The 20304-nt window shown below is 34.7% G+C and overlaps 1 protein-coding gene across 2 annotated transcripts; it reads left to right on the top strand.

Moving 5' to 3' along the window:
• Positions 1-18117: 18117 nt before the first annotated feature.
• Positions 18118-19163, top strand: LOC119601893. 2 transcript variants are annotated; one of them, XR_005231275.1, is made up of 3 exons: positions 18118-18754; positions 18828-19042; positions 19095-19163. XR_005231275.1 is itself a non-coding variant. In XM_037953130.1 (2 exons), the coding sequence occupies exon 1, from the start codon at positions 18222-18224 to the stop codon at positions 18597-18599; it is 378 nt and encodes a 125-aa protein (XP_037809058.1). In that variant the 5' UTR covers positions 18118-18221; the 3' UTR covers positions 18600-18754; positions 18828-19054. The 2 variants fall into 2 exon arrangements, 1 of the variants encoding a protein (XP_037809058.1); XM_037953130.1 differs by lacking the exon at positions 19095-19163 and having other exon boundaries at positions 18828-19054.
• The last annotated feature ends 1141 nt before the right edge of the window (positions 19164-20304 follow it).

Genomic DNA, 20304 nt, shown 5'->3' with positions numbered 1-20304 from the left:
TATAGGGATCGGACCAAGTTTTACTCCAGCCCCCATATAAGCGGACCTTCCGATTTGGGCCTTTTAGCTCATAACTTTGTCAAATATATGATATATATATGACCCTAGCCCCCATACAAAGTCCCCCTCAGAAAATGACTTGAATGTCCACAATTCACTTATAAACACTAGTATCAATATGAAATTTACCACAAATAGATTTTATATAAACATTTTATATAAAATGTCGACATTAAATTTTATAAGGATCGGACCAATTTTTGCCATAGCCCCCATACAACCGGACCTACCGATTAGGGCCTCTTAGCTCATAACTACGATAAATATACTACTATCTTCTCAAAAATTGGCACAACTAAGTTTGATATGTAATTATAAATAACACTGTCATTTTTCGCCATGATCGGAAATAAAAAGTAGCCTATTATCACACATACGAATGTGCTGTGAAAATTTGAAGAAAATCGGTTTAGCCGTTTAGTAGTCTATAACGTTCAAACATACAAACATATAAACACACAAACATACAAAGATATAAACATACAAACAAACACACATTCATTTTTATATATGTATATAGATAATTCCCAATAATACATTTTATAAGGATCGGCTCAATTTCTGCCTTAGCCTCCATACATCCGGACCTTCCGATTTCGGTCGTTTATCTTTTAACTACGTCTAATATACTACTATCTATCCAAAAGTCGGCACAATGTGGTGATGTTTGTAACACTCAAAAATATTTGTCCTTATTAAGCTATGTCCGTCTTTGTGACCGTGTAAATCTTGTGTGCACGCAACAGATCGCAATTTTGAATATAATTTGTTAAAATGTGTCACATACTATTCTCTGGATCCACTACCTGGATCAGCATACAACCGAACATGAACAGACATTATTTGGAACCTATATGAGATTAACAGAAATGCTTCATTATTGAAATTAATCACATTTAATATTCGCAATTGGTGTAGGGTATCATATGGTCGGCCACGCCCGACTATAATTTCTTACTTGTTTTAATTTGTATCTGAATGTAAGACTATTTCTAGAAAATCAACTCTTCAGTAAATTGTAAGATTTCTATCGTTGACAAACATAGAAGATTTTATGAAATATATCTCATTCAGTTGGCTTTTTATAAACTTGCAAGATATTTATACTTTTGTTTCTAAAAAATCAACTGTTCAGAACATTGCAAAAAAAATCAACTGTTCAGAACATTGCAAGATTTTGTGAAATATTTCACTATTTGGTTGACCTTCTAGGAAAAATCGTTTACAAAATTAGAAGATTTTGTGAAATATTTCACTATCAAGATGACTTTTCATAAATTTGCAAGATATTTCTACTTTTGTGAAATATTTTACTACTCAGTTGAGTTTTTAGAAATTTGAAAGATATTTCTACTTTTTATAGAAATTTTGTGAAATCTTTGCATTTTTTTAATTTGTATCTGAATGTAAGACTATTTCTAGAAAATCAACTCTTCAGTAAATTGTAAGTTTTTGTGAAATATTTCACTATTTGGGTGACTTTCTAGAAAAAAATCGTTGGCAAACAGAGACGATTTTATGAAATATATCTCTATTTAGTTGGCTTTTTATAAATTTGCAAGATATTTCTACTTTTGTTTCTAAAAAATCAACTGTTCAGAACATTGCAAGATTTTGTGAAATATTTCATTATTTGGTTGACTTTCTAGAAAATTCGTTGACAAACTTAAAAGGTTTCTTGAAATATTTCACTATACAGTTGACTTTTCATAAATTTCGAAAGATATTTCTACTTTTGTGAAATATTTTAATATTCAGTTGAGTTTTTAGAAATTGTTATAGAAATTTTGAGAAATCTTTGTATTTTTTTAAATTTTCATGAATGATAGATTTTGTGAAATATTTTGTTTCTAAAAAATCAACTGTTCAGAACATTGCAAGATTTTGTGAAATATTTCATTATTTGGTTGACTAGAAAAAATCGTTGACAAACTTAAAAGGTTTTCTGAAATATTTCACTATACAGTTGACTTTTCATAAATTTCGAAAGATATTTCTACTTTTGTGAAATATTTTAATATTCAGTTGAGTTTTTAGAAATTGTTATAGAAATCTTTGTATTTTGTTTAAATTTTCATGAATGATAGATTTTGTGAAATATTCCAGTATTTGGGTGACTTCTAGAAATAATCGTATAGAAATGTCATAAAATTGACTGCTCAGTAATATTCAAGATTTTGTGAAATATTTCACTATTCTCTCTTTCTTTGTATTTTTAAAATTTGTAACTGAATGTAAGACTGTTTCTAAAATATCAACTATTCAGTAAATTGCAAGATCTTGTGAAATATTTCACTATTTGGGTGACTATGTAAAACAATCTTTGGCAAAATTCGAAGATTTTGTGAAATATGTCTCTATTCAGTTGACTTTTTGAAATTTGCAATATATTTCAACTTCTTATTGATATTTTGAGAAATCTTTGCATTTTTTTAAATTTTGTATCTGAATGTAAGACAGTTTTTAGAATATCAACTATTCAGTAAATTGCAAGACTTTGTGAAATATTTCACTATTCTCTCTTTCTTTGTATTTTTAAAATTTGTAACTGAATGTAAGACTGTTTCTAAAATATCAACTACACAGTAAATTGCAAGATTTTGTGAAATATTTCACTATTCTGGTGAAAAACAAATCGTTGGCAAAATTCGAAGATTTTGTGATATATGTCTCTATTCAGTTGACTTTTTAGAAATATTTCTACTTTCGTTTCAAGAAAATCAACTGTTCAGTACACTGCAAGATTTTGTGAAATATTTCACTATTCGGTTGGCCTTCTAGAAAAAATCGTTGACAACATTAGAAGATTTTTAGAAATATATCACTATAAGTTGACTTTTTAGAAATTTGCTATATATTTTAACTTTTTATAGAGATTTTAAGAAATCTTTGCATTTTTTAAATTTTTTATCTTTGTATTTTTACAATTTGTAACTGAATGTAAAACTGTTTCTAAAATATCAACTATTCAGTAAATTGCAAGATTTTGTGAAATATTTCACTATATGGGTAACTTTGTAAAACAAATCGTTTGCAAAATTCGAAGATTTTGTGAAATATGTCTCTATTCAGTTGACTTTTTAGAAATTTGCAAGTTTTTAAACTTGTTATAGAGATTTTGAGAAATCTTTGCATTTTTTTAAATTTTTTATCTGAATGTAAGACAGTTTGTAGAATATCAACTATTCAGTAAATTGCAAGATTTTGTGAAAATTTCACTATTTGGTTAACGTTCTAGAAAAAATCGTTTACAAACTTAGAAGATTTTGTGAAATATTTCACCATCCAGATGACTTTTCATAAATTTGCAAGATATTTCTACTCTTGTGAAATATTTTACTATTCGGTTGAATTTTTAGAAATTTGAAAGATATTTCTACTTTTTATAGTAATTTTGTGAAATCTTTGCATTTTTTTAATTTGTATCTGAATGTAAGACTATTTCTTTTTATAAATTTGCAAGATATTTCTACTTTTGTTTCTAAAAAATCAACTGTTCAGTACATTGCAAGATTTTGTGAAATATTTCACTATTTGGTTGACCTTCTAGAAAAAATCGTTTACAAACTTAGAAGATTTTGTGAAATATTTCACCATCCAGATGACTTTTCATAAATTTGCAATATATTTCTACTTGTGTTAAATATTTTACTACTCAGTTGAGTTTTTAGAAATTTGAAAGATATTTCTACTTTTTATAGAAATTTTGTGAAATCTTTGAATTTTTTTAAATTTATATCTGAATGTAAGACTATTTCTAGAAAATCAACTCTTTCTAGAAAAAATCGTTGACAAACATAGAAGATTTTATGAAATATATCTCATTCAGTTGGCTTTTTATAAACTTGCAAGATATTTATACTTTTGTTTCTAAAAAATCAACTGTTCAGAACATTGCAAAAAAAATCAACTGTTCAGAACATTGCAAGATTTTGTAAAATATTTCACTATTTGGTTGACCTTCTAGGAAAAATCGTTTACAAAATTAGAAGATTTTGTGAAATATTTCACTATCAAGATGACTTTTCATAAATTTGCAAGATATTTCTACTTTTGTGAAATATTTTACTACTCAGTTGAGTTTTTAGAAATTTGAAAGATATTTCTACTTTTTATAGAAATTTTGTGAAATCTTTGCATTTTTTTAATTTGTATCTGAATGTAAGACTATTTCTAGAAAATCAACTCTTCAGTAAATTGTAAGTTTTTGTGAAATATTTCACTATTTGGGTGACTTTCTAGAAAAAAATCGTTGACAAACATAGACGATTTTATGAAATATATCTCTATTTAGTTGGCTTTTTATAAATTTGCAAGATATTTCTACTTTTGTTTCTAAAAAATCAACTGTTCAGAACATAGCAAGATTTTGTGAAATATTTCATTATTTGGTTGACTTTCTGGAAAAATCGTTGACAAACTTAAAAGGTTTTCTGAAATATTTCACTATACAGTTGACTTTTCATAAATTTCGAAAGATATTTCTACTTTTGTGAAATATTTTAATATTCAGTTGAGTTTTTAGAAATTGTTATAGAAATCTTTGTATTTTGTTTAAATTTTCATGAATGATAGATTTTGTGAAATATTCCAGTATTTGGGTGACTTCTAGAAATAATCGTATAGAAATGTCATAAAATTGACTGCTCAGTAATATTCAAGATCTTGTGAAATATTTCACTATTTGGGTGACTATGTAAAACAATCTTTGGCAAAATTCGAAGATTTTGTGAAATATGTCTCTATTCAGTTGACTTTTTGAAATTTGCAAGATATTTCAACTTCTTATTGATATTTTGAGAAATCTTTGCATTTTTTTAAATTTTGTATCTGAATGTAAGACAGTTTGTAGAATATCAACTATTCAGTAAATTGCAAGATTTTGTGAAATATTTCACTATTCTCTCTTTCTTTGTATTTAAAATTTGTAACTGAATGTAAGACTGTTTCTAAAATATCAACTATACAGTAAATTGCAAGATTTTGTGAAATATTTCACTATTCTGGTGAAAAACAAATCGTTGGCAAAATTCGAAGTTTTTGTGATATATGTCTCTAATCAGTTGACTTTTTAGAAATATTTCTACTTTCGTTTCAAGAAAATCAACTGTTCAGTACACTGCAAGATTTTGTGAAATATTTCACTATTCGGTTGGCCTTCTAGAAAAAATCGTTGACAACATTAGAAGATTTTTAGAAATATATCACTATAAGTTGACTTTTTAGAAATTTGCTAGATATTTCAACTTTTTATAGAGATTTTGAGAAATCTTTGCATTTTTTAAATTTTTTATCTTTGTATTTTTACAATTTGTAACTGAATGTAAAACTGTTTCTAAAATATCAACTATTCAGTAAATTGCAAGATTTTGTGAAATATTTCACTATATGGGTAACTTTGTAAAACAAATCATTGGCAAAATTCGAAGATTTTGTGATATATGTCTCTATTCAGTTGACTTTTTAGAAATTTGCAAGATATTTCTACTTTTGTTTCAAGAAAATCAACTGTTCAGTACATTGCAAGATTTTGTGAAATATTTCACTATTCGGTTGACCTTCTAGAAAAAATCGTTGACAACATTAGAAGATATTTAGAAATATATCACTATAAGTTGACTTTTTAGAAATTTGCCAGATATTTCAACTTTTTATAGAGATTTTAAGAAATCTTTGCATTTTTTAAATTTTTTATCTTTGTATTTTTACAATTTGTAACTGAATGTAAAACTGTTTCTAAAATATCAACTATTCAGTAAATTGCAAGATTTTGTGAAATATTTCACTATATGGGTAGGTAGGTAGGTAGGTAGGTAGGTTGATAGGAGGATGTATACTACATCAAATCCGAAGAAATACACCTAGGCCACTATCGGGCCTGTTGTGCGCTCCAATTCAAGAAAAAAAAAAAAAAAAAAAAAAAAAAAAAAAAAATTGTTCACTGAATGTATTATTTTTCCATGTTCAGAAACTCAGTTTCCTGGACGTAATTCCTAAGAATCTTCCAATCGGTGTTGGTTAAGAATGTTATTTCTGGAATAACATCACTTCCAAGATACTTGGATCTAACTTCGACGAATGCCTGACAATGGCAAAGAAAGTGCTCCAGAGTTTCACTGTCCTCTCCACATGCTCTACATTCGTCTGAATTCGCACGTCCAATTTTGTATAGATGTGCTCGTAATCCTGTGTGTCCACTGAGAATACGTACCATCATACTAACCTCAGACTTGCTCATTTTGAGAAGATTTCTCGTCTTGCTCTCATCAGGGTCACCCCATAGAATCTTTGTGGTTCTACCCACCGTTTCATTATTCCAAGAGGCCTTATGGGATTCTCTCATCCATATTTTTAATTCAGCTTTTGTTGCGTCGAATGGTTTTGCGTTTGTCAGGTTAACTACATCGAGCTCCCTTCCCTTTAAAGCTATTACATTCGCCCTTTCGTTGCCGACTACTCCCGAGTGGCCTGGTACCCATATGATGTGAACCTTACCTCTGGGAGAGTATTCAGTTAAAGCTTTCTTACAATCCAATACAGTCTTAGATTTAATTCTATCACCTGATATCGCACAAATTGCCTTCTGGCTGTCGGTAAATATATTAAGCCCTGTGGGCGCCATATTTATTCTAATCCAATTTACACATTCCGTTATTGCTCGTACTTCTGCCTGGAAGCTTGTGTTATGATTAGGTAAACGGTGGTATATTTCTGTTTCTGGGTCTTCAATATAGAACCCCAGACCCACTTTGTCCCCTAATTTAGAGCCATCCGTGTAGCAACGGATTCCTACTGGTATTTGCTCTAATGTTCCGCTTGACCAAGACATTCTATCTGGGATTAGCGTTTCAAAGTTTCCGACATATTCAGTGTCTGGTATGCGATCAGGCACGTCCAGTATACATTGATGACGTGTCCTATAACCGTTTTTGGCCAGTTCGCCTAAAGTAAAGAGCCGTTCGGCTGTAAGCGCCGCCTCATATCTTATATATGTTTCAATGGGTGGAATATCTAGCAACGTTTCCAGAGCCTTGGTTGAAGTAGTACACATGGCACCACTTATACCCAAGCAGCATGTACGCTGAACTCCCTGCAGTAGTTTGATATTACACTTTTTGTCCAAAGCACTCCACCAAATTATTGAAGCATAAGCTAGAATTGGTCTAATTACACTTTTATAAAGCCAATTTGTCATAGTAGGACTAAGACCCCATTTCATGCCTATGGTTCTCCTACATATCGCCCAGCACCGATGTGCCTTGTTGATCCTATCCTCTATGTGGTGTCTCCATTTTAATTTCCGGTCAAGTATTACACCTAAGTACTTAACTTTGTCTGTCACCGGTATCTTCTTGCCCAAGAAGCAAGGTTCAGTATATGTAGAAATTTTTGTCTTTCTTGTGAAAAGACAGATTTCCGTCTTCGCCGGGTTAACATTGAGGCCTCTCGGTTGAGCCCAGCTCAAGGCCGTATTCAGAGCCTCCTCAGCTCTTCTACACAAGTAATTTGGATCCTTTCCCTTTAAAAGTATTACGACATCGTCTGCATAGCAGACAGGTCTAAGTCCTTTCTCGGTTAGGGTCCTTAGGAGGCTATTAATCGTGGTGACCCAGAGTAAAGGTGACAAAATGCCACCCTGTGGTATACCGCGAAATACCTTTTTCCTGATAGTTATATCGTACATCTCGCAGCTTATCCATCTGTTCCTTAGCATGTAGTTGATCCAGTTACGGAGCACCCGGTCAACATAAAACTGGTCTAGGGATTGGATAAGGGTATCAGTGTGCACGTTATTGAAAGCGCCTTCGATGTCAATGCATACTGCCAGTGTATACAGTTTGCTATCGAAAGATTCACTTATGTAGTGGACAACTTCATTTAAAGCGGTTTCCACCGATCGTCCCTTTACATAAGCATGCTGCTTATATTTAAGGTCATTGTATGGTATGCTGCTTTTAACCATGCTATCGACTATCCGTTCCAAGGTTTTAAGTAGGAAGGACGTAAGACTTATCGGTCGATAGGACTTAGGTGTCGCATAGCTAGGTTTCCCTGGTTTGGGTATAAATATTACCTTTGCATCCTGCCATTTAACTGGGGTATATGCCAATTTTAAGCATGCAGTGAATATCTGTGACAGATGTACGGAAACCAGTCCCGCCTCCATCTGCAAAAGTGCCGGGAAAATTCCATCCGGCCCTGCAGCTTTATAGGGAGCAAAGCTCTTGATTGCCCCTTTAACCATGTCAGTTGTAATAACTATTTCCGTGTTACCCTCCCCTTCCTCCAATATCGGTTCATCTATGTTATTCGATATACCGGGTGGGAAATGAGAATCCATTAGGAGTTTCATTGTCTCCTCCATATCCTCAAGCCTCCTGCCCGTGTCATCGATCATAGATTCCGGTTGGACATGAGTTTTGGATAGGAATTTTTTTATCTTCGATACGTCATTTACGCTATCTACCTGTTCACAGAAAAGTTTCCAGGAGTCTCGTTTGGCTTTTCGAACGATTTTCTTATATTCACCAAGTTTATTACGATACTCATCCCAGTATACTGCGGTCTTTTTACGCCGTGCCCGGTTAAATAGTTTGCGAAGAGTCTTCCCAAGGTTCCGGATCTCCCCAGTTACCCAGGGTTTTTCCTGGGCAGATCTCCGCTCTCGCAGAGGGCAGCTGTCCTCGAACGATTCAACCAGGGCACTTGTGAACGTTTCCACTTTGGCATCTATATCCTCTTTATTTCGACATTGAAAAGTATCCTGACCTAAACGGTTCTTTAGTAAGGCCCGAACATTGTCCAATTAGTTTTAGACTTATTCCGAAACTTTATCGGCTTTGGTGGTGGCCTTAGTATTTTGAATCTTATGTACCGATGATCAGAAAAGGAGTGCTCGTCCGAAACTCTCCAATCCTGAATTTCGTTTATAAGCTCTTCTGAACATATAGTTATATCTAATACTTCTTCTCTGATTCTATTGACGAAGGTAGCTTTATTACCTAAGTTCAATGTTATCAAGTCTTTAGTATTAAAGAAATCCATGAGGGCTTGTCCCCTGCGATTGGTGTTTGTACTACCCCAAGCTACATGATGCGAGTTGGCATCACAACCTATTACAATTTTCTTATTTTTCCTTTGTGCCTCTTCAACCAGTTTCATCAGATCCGACGTTGGTGGTAGGGTCGGAGAATCGAAAGGCAGGTAAATAGATGCAAGGAATATGTTGCCTCGACCTTGCTTCAGCACCGTTGCATCCGATGTTGATAATCCTGTTGAGAGGAGAAAACATAAGTTCTTGTGACATAAGATACATGTTCTCGGGCGAGATCCTGTATCAGCGTAGAAAAGTTGGAAATTTACGTGATTTAATCCAGAAACCTTGTTGCGAATCGTCCAAGGTTCCTGGATTAAAGCTATATGTATTTTACCTGTGTTGATTTTAGCCATCAGAGCGTTGGTAGCTGTCTCGCTCCGATGGAGGTTTATTTGGATAACCTCAATCATGGTCATCCATTAAACTGTCTTCCAGCGAGTTGGTGGTCACCTCCTCGCTCTTTGGATTTGACTCCTCCGGATAGCCTGAAGTGGCTATTAATGCAGTGAGTACTGTTGATGGCACTGCGGTGTCCTTATCAGGCATAGGAATAGCAGTATTTTTAATAGACACATTCCCAATTCTGGAGAGCATTGCTGTTCTGTCTTCTGGCGGGTGAGTGATTTCCTCCTCGCTTTTAGGATTTGACTCCTCAACATTGCTAGTACTTGCTAATGATGCTTTGGGTACTGTCTTAGGTGTTTTAGTGTCCTTGTCGGGGCCGGTTTTGACAGCCCTTTCAATCGGCGCCTTCCCAATTTTGGAAAGGGCAACTACACTTTCTTCTGGCGAGTTAATGGTAAATTCCTCGATTTTAGGATTTGACTCCTCAACGTTATCAGTAGTGGATACTGTGGTCTTAGGTTTTTTAGTGTCCTTTTCGAGGCTTGTTGTAACAGCCCTTCCAATCGGCACCTTCCCAATTTTGAATATGACAGATTTAGAGGCGAAGTAAGCCCTACCTTTATTCTTGGCAAGACTAGCCATGGATTTCTGGTCGATACCTATTACAAATAAAGTTCCCTCAGGTTCTTCTTTCCTGTAAAAGACATCCCATTTTTCCACGGCCAGCTCAGCATTTTGACCTCCAAGAATTTCCAGTATACGTTCATTAGCCAGTTTACTGCCCCATCCTTTTATGTAGACAGTGGACTTTAGGAGCACCGGAAGCTCGCTCTTCTTTGCCAGTCCCAGCCTAGCGCCGTCCCAGGGAGGAGGGATACTTTCCACCAAGTTCTTTAGGGTGCTAACACATTGGTGAGATGCCAACCTCATCAACATCACGCCCATGCTGAACTCGCAGCTCTCGCTCTCTATTGGTTGTTTGCCCTTTGAAGCTATTGCATGGTCCACTATCTTATTGTTGACCAGGTCTTCTATTTTACTCTGTTGGTCTATTGGAATTTTGCCTGTCGGATTACCGGCATCGTAAACTGCATAGCAGAGATCGTCCCGGTGCCTACTTCTGGCAACTTTGGCGTAAGATGGCGGCTCTTTACCTTTTCCTCCGTCTAGCTTCTCCTTCCTCGTTTTTCGGGGCTTCTTTTGAGATTCCCTTACCTTCGAGGTTGATTTCGCCGACGTGTTCGTCTTCGGAATATCTGGCTTGGCGTTGTCACCCTTACTCGCAGGATTCTCACTTGAGATTCCTTTGAGTGAAGTATGGCTTGGCTTCGACTGTGTATTAGAAGACGGGGAGCTCTTTTTCTTCTTAGGCTTATTCTCAGTTGTCAACTCCTCGGGTGACCTGATCCTTTTTGCCTCAGATCTTGTGAGAGAGTCCGATTCCTTTGGAGTGTCGTGGGATTGACTAACTATGATTTCCTGAAGCATCTTTTTCAACTTCCTCCTCTGTGCTCCAGAAAGTCTTTTCTTAGTAATAGGTAGTTTAGCTATGCTATCACTCACCTCTTTCACCATTTGCTCTACTTCATCCTTTTTGGGATTTGCTATAATGGTATTATTATTATTATCATCTGAGGATTCAGAGTCGGAACCCTCACCTATATTTAAAGGCTGAGGTAGCTTAGAGCTCTCTCCGAGTACATCCTTCTCTTTCACCCCTATATTTTTGCCAGCGGCATGCTGTACACTTGACGCATTGTCCGCCACGGAGGCCAAGGTACCCACCTCCGTAGTAGTATTCTGCTCACGATTGCAGGATAACGACGACACGTGACTCGCGAGTAGATCAACACTTGCCGCCGGTACTGGGTTATTTAGGCCCTGCACCGTAACTTTTATCTTTTTATTTTTATTTTCCATATTTGTTTTTTTTTTTTTTTCCAGTTTTTTGGTCCGCGGGGAATATAATATTCCCAGGTGGTGGACAATCTGCCCTCCCTCAGCTTAAGTGAAATTAAAGCTGGGAGAGGACAGATGGTCCATCACCACCCCCTATCCGCCACCCGGGGACGCGCTCGGTAGGAAAAATCTGGAAAACAAACTGTCTTACATTCAGATACAAAATTTAAAAAATGCAAAGATTTCTCAAAATCTCTATAAAAAGTTGAAATATCTTGCAAATTTCAAAAGGTCAACTGAATAGTAAAATATTTCACAAAAGTAGAAATAACTTGCAAATTTCTAAAAAGTCAACTGAATAGAGAAATATTTCACAAAATCTTCGAATTTTGCCAAAGATTTGTTTTACATAGTCACCCAAATAGTGATGTATTTCACAAAACCTTGCAATTTACTGAATAGTTGATATTTTAGAAACAAAAGTAGAAATACCTTGCAAATTTCTAAAAAGTCAACTGAATAGAGACATATTTCACAAAATCTTCGAATTTTGCCAACGATTTGTTTTACAAAGTTACCCAAATAGTGAAATATTTCACAAAATCTTGCAATTTACTGAATAGTTGATATTTTAGAAACAGTCTAACATTCAGTTACAAATTTTAAAAATACAATGATTTCCCAAAATACCTATAAAAAGTTGAAATATCTTGCTAATTTCTAAAAAGTCAACTGAATAGTGAATTATTTCACAAAAGTAGAAAAAACATGCAAATTTCTAAAAAGTCAACTGAATAGAGACATATTTCACAAAATCTTCTAATTTTGTCAACGATTTATTTTAGAAAGTCACACAAATAGTGAAATATTTCACAAAATCTTGCAATTTAATGAATAGTCTAGAAACAGTCTATTATTCATGCAAATTTAAAAAAAAACAAGATTTCTCAAAATTTCTTAAACAATTTCTAAAAACTCAAATGAATAGTAAATATTTCACAAAAGTAGATATATCTTGCAAATTTCTAAAAGTCAATTGAATAGAGACATATTCCACCAAATCTTCGAATTTTGCCAACGATTTGTTTTTCCCCAAAATAGTGAAATATTTCACAAAATCTTGCAATATACTGTATAGTTTATATTTTAGAAACAGTCTTACATTCAGTTACAAATTTTAAAAATACAAAGATTTCTCAAAATATCAAAAAAAAGTTGAAATATCTTGCTAATTTCTAAAAAGTCAACTGAATAGTGAAATATTTCACAAAATCTTGAACATTACTGAGCAGTCAATTTTAGGACATTTTTCTACGATTTTTCCTAGAAGACACACAAATACTGGAATATTTTACAAAATCTTACAATTTACTGAAGGGTTGATTTTCTAGAAATAGTCTTACCATCCAGTTACAAATTAAAAAAATACAAAGATTTATCTAAATCTCTATAAAAGTAGAAATATCTCGCAAATTTCTAAAAAGTCAACTGAATAGAGACATATTTCACAAAATCTTCGAATTTTGCCAACGATTTGTTTTACAACGTTACCCAAATAGTGAAATAGTTCACAAAATCTTGCAACTGAATAGTTGATATTTTAGAAACAGTTTCAGAAATAAATTTTAAAAATACAAAGATTTCTCAAAATATCTACAAAAAGTTGAAATATCTTGATAATTTCTAAAAGGTCAACTGAATAGTGAAATATTTCACAAATATTTTAGAAACAGTTTTACATTCAGTTACAAATTGTAAAAATACAAAGATAAAAAATTTAGAAAATGCAAAGATTTCTCAAAATCTCTATAAAAAGTTGAAATATCCTGCAAATTTCTAAAAAGTCAACTTATAGTGATATATTTCTCAAAATCTTCTAATGTTGTCAACGATTTTTTCTAGAAGGTCAACCGAATAGTGAAATATTTCACAAAATCTTGCAGTGTACTGAACAGTTGATTTTCTTGAAACAAAAGCAAATTTCTAAAAAGTCAACTTATAGTGATATATTTCTCAAAATCTTCTAATGTTGTCAACGATTTTTTCTAGAAGGTCAACCGAATAGTGAAATATTTTACAAAATCTTGCAGTGTACTGAACAGTTGATTTTCTTGAAACAAAAGTAGAAATATCTTGCAAATTTCTAAAAAGTCAACTGAATAGAGACATATTTCACAAAATCTTCGAATTTTGCCAACGATTTGTTTTACAAAGTTACCCAAATAGTGAAATATTTCACAAAATCTTTTAATTTACTGTATAGTTGATATTTTAGAAACAGAGATTTCTCAAAATATCAATAAAAAGTTGAAATATCTTGCTAATTTCTAAAAAGTCAACTGAATAGTGAAATATTTCACAATATCTTGAACATTACTGAACAGTCGATTTTTAGGACATTTTTCTACGATTTTTTCTAGAAAGTCACACAAATAGTGAAACAGTTGAATTTCTAGAAACAAAAGTAAAAATATCTTGCTAATTTCTATAACGTCAACTGAATAGAAACATATTTCACAAAATCTTCGAATTTTGTCAGCGATTTATTTTAGAAAGTCACCCAAATATGGAAATATTTCACAAAATCTTGCAATTTACTGAATAATTGATATTCTACAAACTGTCTTACATTCAGATACAAAATTAAAAAAAAATACAAAGATTTCTCAAAATCTCTTTAAAAAGTTGAAATATCTTGCAAATTTCAAAAAGTCAACTGAATAGTAAAATATTTCACAAAAGTAGAAATATCTTGCAAATTTCTAAAAGTCAACTGAATAGAGACATATTTCACAAAATCTTCGAATTTTGCCAACGATTTGTTTTTTACCCAAATAGTGAAATATTTCACAAAATCTTGCAACTGAATAGTTGATATTTTAGAAACAGTCTTACATTCAGTTACAAATTTTAAAAATACAAAGATTTCTCAAAATATCTACAAAAAGTTGAAATATCTTGATAATTTCTTAAAGGTCAACTGATTTTCTAGAAATAGTCTTACATTCAGATAAAAATTAAAAAAATGCAAAGATTTCACAAAATCTCTATAAAAAGTAGAAATATCTTTCAAATTTCTAAAAACTCAACTGAGTAGTTGATATTTTAGAAACAAAAGTAGAAATATCTTTCAAATTTCTAAAAAGTCAACTGAATAGTGACATATTTCACAAAATCTTCGAATTTTGCCAACGATTTGTTTTTTACCCAAATAGTGAAATAGTTCACAAAATCTTGCAACTGAATAGTTGATATTTTAGAAACAGTCTTACATTCAGTTACAAATTTTAAAAATACAAAGATTTCTCAAAATATCTACAAAAAGTTGAAATATCTTGATAATTTCTAAAAGGTCAACTGATTTTCTAGAAATAGTCTTACATTCAGATAAAAATTAAAAAAATGCAAAGATTTCACAAAATCTCTATAAAAAGTTGAAATATCTTGCAAATTTCAAAAAGTCAACTGAATAGTAAAATATTTCACAAAAGTAGAAATATCTTGCAAATTTCTAAAAGTCAACTGAATAGAGACATATTTCACAAAATCTTCGAATTTTGCCAACGATTTGTTTTTCACCCAAATAGTGAAATATTTCACAAAACCTTGCACATTACTGAATAGTTGATATTTTAGAAACAGTCTTACATTCAGTTACAAATTTTAAAAATACAAAGATTTCTCAAAATATCAATAAAAAGTTGAAATATCTTGCTAATTTCTAAAAAGTCAACTGAATAGTGAAATAGTTCACAAAATCTTGAACATTACTGAGCAGTCAATTTTAGGACATTTTTCTACGATTTTTTCTAGAAGTCACCCAAATACTGGAATATTTCACAAAATCTTACAATGGTAAGACTATTCTAGAAATAGTCTTACGATTCAGTTACAAATTAAAAAAATACAAAGATTTATCTAAATCTCTATAAAGTTGAAATATCTTGCAAATTTCTATAACGTCAACTAAATAGAAAAAAATTTCACAAAAGTAGAAATATCTTGCAAATTTCTAAAAAGTCAACTGAATAGAGAAATATTTCACAAAATCTTCGAATTTTGCCAACGATTTGTTTTACATTGTCACCCAAATAGTGAAATATTTCACAAAATCTTGCAATTGACTGAATAGTTGATATTTTAGAAACAGTTTTACATTCAGTTACAAATTTTAAAAATACAAAGATAAAAAACTTCAAAAAATACAAATATTTCTCAAAATCTCTATAAAAAGTTGAAATATCTTGCAAATTTCTAAAAAGTCAACTGAATAGTAAAATATTTCACAAAAGTAGAAATATCTTTCAAATTTCTAAAAAGACAAAAAGTAATATTTAACAAAATATTCGAATTTTGCTTTATTTGTTACCCAAATAGTGAAATATTTCACAAAATCTTGCAAATAACTGAATAGTTGATATTTTAGAAACAGTCTTACATTCAGTTACAAATTTTAAAAATACAAAAATTTCTCAAAATATCTACAAAATGTTGAAATATCTTGATAATTTCTAAAAGGTCAACTGAATAGTGAAATATTTCACAAAATCTTGAACATTACTGAACAGTCGATTTTTAGGACTTTTTTCTACGATTTTTTCTAGAAGTCACCCAAATACTGGAATATTTCACAAAATCTTACAATGGTAAGACTATTCTAGAAATAGTCTTACCATTCAGCTACAAATTAAAAAAATACAAAATTTATCTAAATCTCTATAAAAGTTGAAATATCTTGCAAATTTCTAAAACGTCATCAGAATAGAGACATATTTCACGAAATCTTCGAATTTTGTCAGCGATTTATTTTAGAAAGTCACTCAAATATGGAAATTTTTCACAAAATCTTGCAATTTACTGAATAATTGATATTCTTAATTGATGGCTTACATTCAGATACAAAATATAAAATAAATGCAAAGATTGCTCAAAATCTCTATAAAAAGTTGAAATATCTTGCAAATTTCAAAAAGTCAACTGAATAGTAAAATATTTCACAAAATCCTCGAATTTTGCAAAGGATTTGTTTTACATAGTCACCCAAATAGTGAAATATTTCACAAAATCTTGCTATTTACTGAATAGTTGATATTTTAGAAACAGTCTTACATTCACTTACAAATTTTAAAAATACAAAGAAAGAAAGAGTAGTGAAATATTTCACAAAATCTTGCAATTTACTGAATAATGTCTTACATTCAGATAAAAAATTTAAAAAAAATGCAAAGATTTCTCAAAATCTCTATAAAAAGTTTAAATAACTTGCAAATTTCTAAAATTTGCACGAAACTAAGAACTACCCCTCCCACCTAACAGACGTCTGTTTCCCACATTGGGCGGTCTGTTAGTAACGATCTATTTATTTGCTTCTCCTGTCACTGAGACAGGGCAATCAACAGAAAGTCCGTTTTGAATCATTTGATTCACGCACTTAAGTGTGCAAGTCCTGAAATCCATCAAGCGTCTGTTCCAGATTGGACGGCTTGATGGTCTGTTTGCTCCCAGTGGGACGGCAGTTTATAGTCCTGGCAGTAGGCCAAAAATGCAACAAATCCTCTCCCCCCCCCCCCCCCCAAGAATGTCAGAGAAAAAAGAATGCCCCTCGTATCCGGTCCGGGGCTTGATAATATCCGGAGACCCTATTCCCACAGCGGCGACACCGGGCTGTGGTGAATCGAATGCGACTGGCGTCCGGACTAGTCAGGTGGTAGCACCAGGCTTGACTACTCCGCGAGCTTCTGGAGCAACAACAACAACAACAACAACCGCAAGTAGCCGGCCCAAGCTGGCTGCTTGTAAACCAAAACCGCCCACTAAGCCTTCGGGTGTGGGTAAAGGTCCCAGCGGTGAGGTACCTCTGCCTGTCGTGGCGAGTACCTCTGCAGCCGCAATAGCAGCCCTTGCTGATTCAAAGTCAGCTCAATCCCTATCTTCGGGTGACAACAAGGTCTCCCAAGTGCCCTGTGCGAATGTGGAATCGTCGACCCCGATGTCGGATTCCTCTGCTGCACCTCCCCCTACATTGGAAAAGTCGTCGAACTCGTTGTCGGGCTCTTCCAATGTATCCCTAGAGTCTTCCCCCAGGCACAAAACACCTTCCAGAAGGGCTTTTGTTCATCGGCGGGCCGCCGAGCGCATCGTTGAGCGTCATGGCGCCAAACCCAACGATGCTTTAACGAGAGACGAGAAATCGTCCCTCGATTGGGCGAAAAGCCTCCTGGCTAGGCTAAAGGGCTCCGATCCTCCAGCTGAGGCAGAAGTGGTTAGACCTGCTGCCGAGGCGCCTAAACGGCAACGATCTGAGGAGGAGACCCTTACTTCTATGCCGAACGACCAGCCGACTAAACGTCAAAAACAGGCGCAAACCATTGTCATCAATAGACCTTTCAGTGAGGTGGCTAGAAACCCACTGGTAAGGGCTATTGTTGACCAAAGCAACAGCGACGGAGCCATCTCCCAGGAAAAATGGGGGACTATCCGTCAGAAGATGCTAGGCGTGTACTGGAAGATCCTCAAGGAGAATCCAGGACCCGCCCCCCAAAACGATGATGCTGGTTGGTACCAGGGTCACATTAAGCTGCTAGCTTGTTCAAATGAGCGCTCTGCGCTTCTGCTCAAGCTAGCTATTCAATCCCTTGGGGAAGTGTGGCCAGGTGCAAGGTTGGACGTGATCCCGGTTAGCGAAATTCCTCGCAGGCCGAGATCAATTGCCACCATCCCAACTGAGCCACATGACCCGGCGGAAATTCTGGCGTTCCTACAAAGCGGAAATCCTCATCTACCTACCCATGATTGGAAGGTGGTGAAGGTTTCCGCCCCGATGGGAAATGTCAGAAAGGCGACTGTTGTCCTTAATAAGGAAACGTTGGCGCCATTGCGTGAATGCGGAGGTAAAGTTTACTATGGTTTTGATAGTATCTCCCTTCGCATTTATCGCAGTGACGCCAAACGCAGCGCCGCCGCCTCTGGTACTAAGCCGGAGGCTCCGTCCAAGGAGGATAATGGAAAGGCCGACGATCCCGCTGGTTCTGAGAACCAAGAAGACTCCCAGTCTACCACAGGTATAATGGGTGAGCTTCTTGGCAATCTGAAGTTAGCGGAGGATGGAGACAGTTCGCAGGATTCCGATCCTGAGGACGTCGACGTCACTGTCGTGTACGATCCTGATCTCGGAGATGGTGAAGGTAACCCAGATTAACCTTCACCACTCCAAAGCAGCATCAGCTGCTTTGCTCCTCCGGATGGCTGAGAGAGGGGAGGAGCTCATCTTGGTCCAAGAACCGTGGACCCACCACGGCAAAATCCTTGGACTATCTCTCAGAGGTTACAAACTTCTGTTTTCAAATCCTGCAGGTAATATTAAAAATATTAGAGCCTGTATTCTGGCCAAAAACCATTTAGATATCTTCATCTTATCTGATTACAGCGATGAGGATACGGTAGCGGCGGCACTTGAGACCGGAAACTCCACCATCTGGCTCCTTAGCTGCTATATGGCGCATGACCATGGTGAACAACCGCCAAACGACCTGGTCAGAGATCTAATGCGCGAAGCAAATAGGCGTCACGTTCCTGTGATAATTGGCGCTGATGCAAATGCTCATCACAGTGTCTGGGGCAGTTCAGACACCAACAGTAGAGGTGAGTGTTTACTTGACTTTTTATTAGAATTTAATATGACAGTCGTTAATAGAGGTTCAGAACCTACTTTTGTTGTGACAAACAGAAAGGAAGTTCTGGATATTACAGCTATTAGTACAAACTACATAGAATTGATCAAAGATTGGAATGTCTCCAATGACTGCTCCTTCTCTGATCACCGCTACCTGGACTTTGACATAGTGGTCCAGGTCAAAGTTTCAAAACCCTTTCTAAATAGAAGGAAAATAAATTGGGAGAGGCACAAAGCTTCTCTGAGTACTATTCTTCCCTCTGCTCCGACGGTAGAGAGCATAAGGGATATTGATTTGGCTGCAAATTGGATTGCTAGTTCTCTGAGCGTTGCCACGAAGAGATCTTGTAGATTATCCAGTGGCCTAAAAAAGGACAAACCACCGTGGTGGAGTCCTGACATAGCGAGCATGAGAAGGACATGCCGCCGTTCTTTTAACGAGGCTAAGAGATCAGGTAACTGGTCCCTTTATAAGGCAAACGTTAATAAGTTTAAAAATTTGGTTCGGAATGCGAAGCGGAACTCGTGGAGGGTTTTCTGTAGCAATATTGAAAGCTCTTCCGAAACCAGTCGTCTCCGTAAAATTTTGTCAAAGTCCCCTTCTGTTCCTAGCTATATACAGAAAATGGATGGGAGCTGGACTTCAGGTAGTCAGGAGACTTTAGAGCTTCTCCTTAGTACTCACTTTCCTGGTTGTATTCCAATTAGTGATTTGACTAATTTCTCTCCAACTTCAATGCGGACTGTAACACACGTGCCTATTGAAGATGACATTATCCGTTGGGCAATTAAAAGCTTTGATCCTTTCAAAGCGCCCGGCCCTGATGGTATTATTCCTGCAGATCTTCAACACAATATAGATCTTGTAGTTCCTTGGCTGCGGAACTTATACACAGCCTGTCTCTCTTGGTCATACATTCCTACTCAATGGACCAAGTGTAATGTGATTTTTATTCCCAAGGGGGGAAAAACTTCACACACTAAGGCAAAAGATTACAGACCAATATGTCTGGCATCATTTATGCTGAAAACATTGGAAAGGATAATCGATATCCACATTAGAACCTAGATAGATAAATCCTTTCTCTCTGCCTCTCAACATGCATACACGAAGGGCAAATCTGTTGAGACGGCTCTTCATACTCTCGTTGGTCATATTGAAAAATCCATGAGGTATGGAAATTATTCACTGGTTGCCTTTCTTGATATAGAAGGCGCTTTTAATAACGTC

This window comes from Lucilia sericata, unplaced genomic scaffold, assembly GCF_015586225.1.
Source record: "Lucilia sericata isolate MDLA Ls3-8-SP2 unplaced genomic scaffold, ASM1558622v1 Contig000197F_arrow, whole genome shotgun sequence".
NCBI classification, from domain to species: domain Eukaryota; kingdom Metazoa; phylum Arthropoda; class Insecta; order Diptera; family Calliphoridae; genus Lucilia; species Lucilia sericata.
This window is presented reverse-complemented; position numbering and strand designations above follow the sequence as displayed.

Bases quoted from the DNA above. Each gene is read 5' to 3' on its own strand.
- LOC119601893 (XM_037953130.1), top strand. From the start codon at position 18,222: ATGGGAAATGTCAGAAAGGCGACTGTTGTCCTTAATAAGGAAACGTTG.